Here is a 9,047-nt window from a genome sequence, read left to right as displayed (position 1 = left end):
GTTATTATAATAAATCCATGGCAGACTATTTTAATGTATATATTCATTGTCACAATGAATTCTTAATAGTTTAATAACTCAAATTGATCATTTTATAAAACCTAAATCATTATAGGAATAAAATTGTTCATTGGACCAATTTTAATGAATTTTTTATTAACACCAATGAATACTTTTATTGTATTTACGTACATTTTTGGTTCAGTGTATATTTAGCTAGTACTGGGCCAATAGCTGATCTGGTTGTAAAACCCTACATGGGAAATTTTCGCAAAATGGATCAGTTTAAAATCGCTATTGTTGTTTGAGAAGATAAATCTTTCTGAAGATCGGACTCGTCCGTAGGGAAAAATAAGGAACGCTACAGCCATCAGAATGTTCACATTCGCGCGCTGCTTCGCACAAGCATTTTACTATTACCGTTAGTATTTTGTATATTCTAAATCGAGACATGTTTCCGATCCCTATACTGCATCCAAATTCAAATGTGTAAAAAATAACTATTTTTACACGGTGTTTTAACTCTTTAAACAGATTCTCTTTTATTTTAGTGTTTATTGTAAATCTTTCTTTCAATTTTAATATTTTTAAGAATTTTTTTAATATGTTTAATATATTTAATAACATTTTAATAACTAAATCGAGAGAGGGGAAAAGAAACATCAATATACATCTAATTCACAAATCTGCTTTCTACTGAGAATCTCTAAAGTCTGGCAGTTTTATCTCTGTGTTATCTATAGTTTCTCATTCTATACTCTTTATTTTTAGAGAAAGAGGGTAATGGAATATACTATTTTTTTTACTGAAATAACTCAGATATTCATGTGATATAACTACTTTTGATACAAGTTTGTTAGCCATAGATTGATGCTATAAGTTTTTTAGGTATACAGAATATGATTTATAAAAAACTGAAGAGGAAAAAAAGGTTGCGGTTATGGAACAGATGGGGAGATATGGAATATCACGAATCAGTAGGTATATGTATAGTAGGTGTAACTTTACACGTTGGATACATGCACACATTTGGTTACCAAATTTAGTTCAATATCATATCATTTGAAGCAGTATTCAAGGCTTCCAAGCTAGACTGAAATCCACCATACAACATACTTTCCAAAATTACATAAAAAGTGTAGAAAAACTGCGAGTAACAATTACTTGTTTCAAATATCTATTTCAAAGGTTCATATATTTGTATATCATAAGTTCATCACAAGCGTCAAATTTATTCAAAATATATTCTGAACCCTAGTGAGCTTAATGCTTCAATCAAGACTATTAAATTAAAACAAATTCGTTTAACAATTTGTTTACTAAAGTTTCTTCTTCGAGCAATTTTAACATTCTTCAAAAGGAAATAAATTCTTGTTTAGAGAGTACATAATGAGTTTTTTCTAAAATTTATAATAAATATATTTTAAGATTATTATAAAACATTTTATTAAAGATAACCCTTACTTATAAAAAGAAAGTAAATTGAGTAATCGCTTTTTTTTTAAGAATAATATTTTTCTGTTTGTATACATCTGCTACTTGCAAAAACTAAAATGCAGCTTTCACGACAACGGTAAACAGTAATGATCCACCAGTGATCATATTATAACATCTAAGTAAACTGTGAAGAAGTAAATTTGACGATTGTTCCGAATGCAGCGTAAACTATAAGAGATATCGCGGATCCGTAACTCTCCATCTATTTCGTAACCGCGCCTTTCCTCTATCTAACTACTTGAACAGTTTTTCCTCATTTTAATATATTATAAATATTGTACATATTTTTTTTAATTTTAGAATTTTTGCAAATTATTTAAATATGTTTAATATCTTTATTGGGTGAAAATGTGTTTTCTCGACATAATTATTCATGACTTACCGGGACACCCTGTGCTGTGCTATCCTACCGTGACTGGGCAGTGTCACGTTGCTGTCGCTTTTCGACCAGGTGACGGAATTCTTGGCGTCGGGCAAGTCGACCTTGCCCAAGTAAGCCTCGCAGAAGAGCCTCGCTGTACCTCCCAGGGGCACCAACTGCGAGGTCGGTCTGTAAGTGGGCAAAGGTTTTCCCGTGTAGACCCCGGACTCCTCATCTGAAATTCAGATCACGTCTACAGTGAATTTAAATTATAACATTTATATACGTATAAAAATCAACATATATAAGTCACACGTATAATACACTAGTTTTTCAGAAATTTAACCGGTCGTCTTATCTTCGATGGCGTTTAATAGCACCCGATGATTAACGACTCTTCGCAATATGGCGGACATAATGAATCTTACGAAAAATGAAAATCACTTTAACATCGCCTCGCATTACCGCGATCCCCACGCCGCGCCATTGCTATGAATTACGAGTGGCCCGCATTATCATGATATACTCCCCAGCCATTTATTGTGCCACGCTTCATCCCCTGCGTGTTCATATTTAATACGAAAACACTTTTCAACAGTGTCTTTCCATCTTGCTCCAAGGAGGTCGTAAAAACCATCTATCTGCCATACGAATCTTTACGGATCCACCAAAAAACTAACTCAAAAATGATTATTATGAAAAATAATTCCTCTCATGCAACGTAAATTTAAATTGTCAACCTTCCTAATCTTTAAATATTCGATATTAAAAAATTTAATTTCTTACGATTTTTATAATTTTTTTTATTAATTACTCCAAATACACATTCCATCTAAAGTAATAGTCTTTGCGATCGTAGAATTTCTAAAAATATTTCTAATAAACTTCTTTTGAAATGAGGGAAATGATCTCGGTCGAAATTTTTCGTATCTCACAATTTTCGAAATTGTGTTAAAATGTTCCAGCTTCATTTTTAACTTTGAAAAAGGAAAATAATCGCAGGAAGCTACGTAAAGTGAATACGGTGGATGGTCAAACACTAAGACACCTTTTAAAGCTGTGTTGACTCTTTATTTTTCTCGGTAAGTAAAAAACGTACTTTCATTTTTGATGTCACAAATAAATAATACAACACAGAGAAATATATAACTCGACAGAGAGTTAGAAATAAAATTTTAGAAAAAATAATTTCGTACAATATTTTATAGCTTTAGTTATTTAGAAAAAAGTTCAGAAATTTTTACAACGAACCGTACATTGACTAATAAAATGAAATTTAAAATCTTAACTCTCTTAAGCGGATATTAATTTCAATGGCAAAGTTATTATTTCTCGCATTCCCTTAAATTCTTTGATATCAAATAGTAATGAAATATTTCGCTTTAAATTTTAATTAGTAGTAATAAACTTCCTGAAACGCTTTAAAAGTACCGTGATTTTCACTACTTTCACCATAGATGGTGATAGACACTCGATTAATTAATTTAATTAACTCGATGCATCGGGCGGCCTTTGAAACGCGCTGTAGAGCGCGGCATCGAAGTGCACGAGAGTGTGTAGACATCGAGGGCATCGAATGAAAGAAGCCGGTGGATAGTGGATGGTGGATGGCGGAAGGTCACAGGTCGTTGAGTCGGAACGACGAGAGAGAGAGAGAGAAAGAGAGAGAGAGAGAGAGAGAGAGAGGAAGTAGAGACAGCGCATTCAGGACGCCCGGATGGGTAATTCAATCAGCAATGATGCGCGAAAAACGCGGAATTAAACAACCGTTTATTAATCGAAAATGTGCGCGCATCTGAAAAGGGCGCGTGTTACGCTTATCGATTACCGTTGATTAAAATTGATGGATGGCGATGTTGAATGGTCAACACTCGATGTCATTTGAATTATTGCTATTTTGTTGAATGTTTTGCGTTTATTAACCGTCCGGTATGATATCAGAGTAACGCAAATGTAGAGGCTCTATATTATGGAACATTTTGAAATTCACAGTGAAATCGCGTAAAATCAATACACAGTGCTCATAAATTCGCATTTCGCGCTATCTAGAGATCCAAAGGAGAGGTTTGCTCGCGAATCAACTTGGGAAATGTATTTTTTAATTATGCTTACTTATTTCTGAGATAAATGAGTCTCCGAGCTGCAGCGGAGTCTTAATTTCGGTAATATCCTCCTCGCGTATTCTCGCAACAATATAATGTATAAAGACACATTTATACTTCTCAGCTTGACGCGCTCCACGATTTTTTTTTTCGATGCATTATAACTACACTCACAACTAAGTAGAATTGGTACATTTTCAGTAAGATTTATTTTTTAAATAAAATAGATACATGACTTGTGCTACACTGAAAAAAATATTAAATAAATAAATAAATAAATAAATTTCTAAGTCAATATTTACTAAATGTAAATATACATTTATTTTTGATCCAAGAACCATCTATTTGATTTAACTATAATTTTCTTATCGAGTAAATATTTATTTACTGTAAGTAACGTTTACTTAATACTATAAAAAAATATATATTAAATTTAGTAAATTTTTTCCAAAATGAAACTTGTAACGAAATAGAATTAGCACAATTTCCTTAGATTAATTTTTTAAATACAATAGATATGTGTGAAATCCTAATTTCTAACAAAGGAAAGGCGCCAATAGGATCTATTCTTTCCGTGATCAGTATACATCACAAATTTGAAGTACGGTATTCAAACAGCCTTTATTGATTCATTTAATGTCCCCGATTTTATCTTGATATTCCATTCTTCGCAGCTATCGTTACTTGAGAATCCCGGACACGAACAGGTGCACCAAGTTTCGACCTCATTTCGAAAAAGCGCGGCGCATCGAACGTTCCGCTGTTAGTATGCGTCTCCGCGCGCCTTGCCGCATCCGGCGATGCGGCATCCGGCCAGCCGGATATCGCATCGGATTCGAGTACAAACAAACTGCTAACTGTCGGAATTATGATACATAGGCCGCGCATTCATTGCCTGCCGCCATCGCTGTAAACGCGAACATCCGCCAGTGATGTGGGCCAGATTAGGTTAGGATTAGGTTAGAGTTAGGCTCGGGTTAACATGGCGATCCCGTTATCAGTTTACTTCTTCCGATTTGTGTGAACATATCTACACTATAGAACAATCTAAAAATGACCGTTCTCGTAATAAGAAGAAAGTATTCAAAAGAAAAAAAAAACAGATATAATTTCAGATACAAAAATAATAAAAAAAAGTTCCGTCTCTCACCAACTTTCTCTCTTTCCGATCTCAAAGTTTATACTATAAAATAAGATGCAGATAAGTTGAGAGAAGCTTCATGGTTGCGTCGCCTAACTTAACTTATAAGCGTGAACGCGAAGTGAACGAGTTAATGTTTTCCTCAAAGAGTGGAAGACAAGTTCCATTAGTCGAGAAGTAAAGGGTACTTGAATATGTTCGCCTAGGTTCGCAATTAATATCGTATAATCGAATCACGACGAGGTCTTGAGCGCCGCTAAATTCGGCGAATTGCCGTGAGCGCCTTCAAAGCGGTCGCCATTTTCCAGAGCTGATCCTCGTGGCGAGACTGCTGTAACGATTTAATTATACCTTGCGGTAGGATAGGTAATTTCGTGAGAAACCAGGTTGCACTCAGTTAGGTTCGCCAAACGAAGGCGGAGGTTGCGAGAACACTGTAACACAGCTAACTATATATTCGCGATGGCGATTTTCCAAGATGGCGGCGACTCGTTGGCTCGTCATGGCGGCCGGGCAAGACTATTAATCTCGTAAAGCTCTTGTAGCTTTACGCCCGCGTCGATATTTATCGGAAACTGGCCAATTTGTGCTCACCTAACGGCCTCGTCGTCGTTCGCGTAAGCCTCCCTTGGTTCCATTAGGTTATCCAGATAAAATATTGACGGAACCTAACCCTAACTTGATCGATACACAAATCTTAGAGACATGATAAATTGGCAATCGTTAAATAACACGACTGATAGTTACAGAGTTACTCAAAATAACGAACTTAAGATGAGTTAACGATGTATATACATGATAACAATTTTTTGATAAATATCTCAAAGAATTTTAAGACAATTAATAATTTATGTACCATAAAAGATACAATACGTACATCTTTTAAAAATTATGCATCTTTCAAGAATCATCTAAGTATTTTGAGCGATTAAAAATCAGTCTATTCTTAACGAAAATTTGATCGAGTTGGAGCGGTAATGAGCTATGTGAAGCTTCAATAAAATCTATCGCAGCAGTTGTTACATACTAGTATATCAAAGAAATAATCGTATGACTTCAGATGAATGGCTATCTTTCTTAATATCATGGCCATCTTTTCCCTAAAAATCAAATAAGATGGCCAATGCATACTTTGTAATATTTTGATAAAATTAAAGTTCTGTTAAGCATTTTCTCTTTAATTTCGATAGTATTTGTTACTTTAAGCTTCAGTGAAAGTAATATCCCAAATATTGTTAAAAAGTAACAAGAATAAATGTATGTTTTTTACATTTTAAAAAACTATGGCCATCATACCCGAGTTTACCCTACTTGATAGAATATAATTGTTAATATAAAGGAAATTGATTCCAAAGATGTTGATAATTTATCGAAGTAATTTTTAAATCCTCTACAATAATATATTAAATAATAAATGTACACTAAAAAAAATATAGTCAATTTTGCCAACTAAATATTTATTAGATATAAATATATATTTATCTGATACAAGAAATATTAATTTGATTTAACAATCATTTTTTTTACTGAACAAATATTTATTTAAGTAAATGTAAGTAAATGTTTAGGTTGGCAGTATTGAACTAAATATTTATTAAAATTGACTATATTTTTTTTCAGTGTACGTATTCCTCCACTTATTTTCTCTAGAGTGACATAATTAGGTTTACCATTTTTTTTTCTGCGGCTTCAACTATCCAAAACTTCCCTCGGAACACGTTCGCGTTTTGAGTTTCTACCACTTCCCAAACGCTATATCTGTTGCTGCTACGTGAGCGTGTCTTAAACGTGAACGAGCCCGGCGGACCAAGCCGAGTGCACGAGCGCGAAATTAACGCAAGATGAACCGCGTTCTGCACGGAGAAACGACGTAACGATCCACGTAACTGCGGACCGATAATCGAATGCAGACGGCTTGATTAAATCACTCTCTCCACATCCCTACGCCGCACGAAACTAACCCACCCCATCTCTCATCTCTTGGCGTCTTCCTTCCTTCCTTCCTTCCTCCTATTAGCTATTTCAGCCTCTCGGTTCTTCTTCGTGTACGTTTACGTAGTGTACATAGATATCGCGTGTAACATGCGTCTCGCGAAAGCAGATTGTGCCCTTTCATCTCCGACTATCGGGAATTAAGGGAGAGAAATGATACACGAACCGAGATTATCGAAAATTAAAGATTGCGGAAGATTAATAATGCAAAAGAAAGATAGAAAATAATTCAGCAACCGTAACGCGATTTTTCTCGAAATAAAAGGCTGAGAGGAATAAAACCAGATAGCGACTAGGAAATTGTTAGAAAAAAAAACACGGTTGAATTTTTGAAATTGTAGTGAGCGTTCTAAAAAACTCGGTTCTGCCGTTCAATAAATTATATCCAAAGCTATAAAAGTAGATATTACGTTACTAAATTTGGACCAGAAGTGATACATAAAATTTTGAGAAATTTAGACAAAAATCTCAAAGTGCTCATTAAAATTAAAGAGAGAATTGGCTTGAAAATAAATGTACAATCTATATCAAAAGAATTTAATATTTAATATCCTGCAAAAATGTAATACGGGATGGATATTCCTCAATTTAGTTCGTTTAAAATAACATAATTATAAATATATGAAGCAGAGAGCTCAAATATTACGTTACTAAATTATTTCCAATATTTGTGTCATAAAGCAGAAACGATACATAAAATTTTGAAAAATTTAGAAAAATCTCGAGAAACTCGTTATAGGGAGAATTGACACATTTGAATAAAATCTATATTAAAATAATTTCCAATATCCTGCAATTATGTAAGGATGAATATTCCTCAATTTAGTTCGTTTAAAATAACACAATTAAAAATATATGAAGCAGAGTTGAAATATTTATCAGCTACAAAGGATGGCCGCTGTCCGCGGTTACCTAACTTTATCTCCCGGGCAATTTTGAATATACATATACATGTAATTTTAAACAGAACGTATCCGAATGCCATTTGAAGTGGCGCCTATATGGCGCGGGAGTTACGTTACAAGTTCTGGCCCAGTTTCGCGGTCTGGTTACAGCTTCGGGGATTGCGCTGAAAGCGGCGCGTCACCGCGGAAAGTGGCGAGTCAAAAAGCGCTCGGCCCCGGACGTTCTATCTATCCCCGGATGTGTCCATTCCATACAATGTCCGGCTGGAATCTCGCGGTTGTGGCCGGGACAGGCTCGTAATTTAGCGTGAAATACGTTTTCCAACTGCTCGCTGCGCTGCGCTACGCTGCGCTCAACTCCGGCATGCACCGGCTGTGCCGTACATCGCTCGCCGCGAGCGAACAACCGACCGACTCGACTCGACTCGGGGCATATTCTCGAGCGCTCAGCAATATGCGTAGCACGTTCCATAATCTGCGGCGAGATAATACGAAGAGCACCGCCATCAAAGACGGGACGACGCTCTTGTTTGATGTTGCCAAGGAGTACGGCGGAAAATTTAGACGACCGTGTACTGAAGTGACCTATATATTTCCACTTTGATAAAGATTGAACTTCATTTAATTTGAATTCGTGATATTAAAAGCGAGACACGTACACTGATGTATGCAGAGGCTTGTGATGCTTGACAGCGGGAGATTTCGGGCTCTTGGTAGAGCGCAGGGTCGAATATATTTGAAAAATTAAGCTCAATCTTCCAAGTAGCATATCATAGGGGAGACCGGGGCTGGTTGTCGTACGGGGTTGATTGTCAAACAAGACACGGCAGAAAAAGTGCTTTTTTTGACTGTAGATAGCTGATATAATATTAATTCGTTGTGTAAAATGGTTTGCACCACAAGCATTGTATATATTATTTATAGCGATTTTTGAGAAAATGAAGTTGGTGAGTAAATTTTTATAATCACCTATTTTTTGTTGTCTGACAAGTCTTTGGCATTATTAATCGTAATATCCCTGTATTCATAAAAAATGACACATCTTAGAA

General features: G+C 35.3%; 1 protein-coding gene across 1 annotated transcript in view; it reads right to left on the bottom strand.

Moving 5' to 3' along the window:
• The window catches only part of LOC108764655 (interleukin-1 receptor accessory protein-like 1), a 275,654-nt gene that overhangs the window by 60,235 nt on the left and 206,372 nt on the right, over nt 1-9,047 (bottom strand). The window contains exon 3 of the mRNA XM_018512995.1: nt 1,880-2,093. Within this exon, the coding sequence (XP_018368497.1) occupies nt 1,880-2,093 (214 nt within the window). The remainder of the gene's footprint in view (nt 1-1,879; nt 2,094-9,047) is intronic.

This window comes from Trachymyrmex cornetzi, unplaced genomic scaffold (genome assembly GCF_001594075.2).
Source record: "Trachymyrmex cornetzi isolate Tcor2-1 unplaced genomic scaffold, Tcor1.1 scaffold441, whole genome shotgun sequence".
Lineage (NCBI taxonomy): Eukaryota > Metazoa > Arthropoda > Insecta > Hymenoptera > Formicidae > Trachymyrmex > Trachymyrmex cornetzi.
This window is presented reverse-complemented; position numbering and strand designations above follow the sequence as displayed.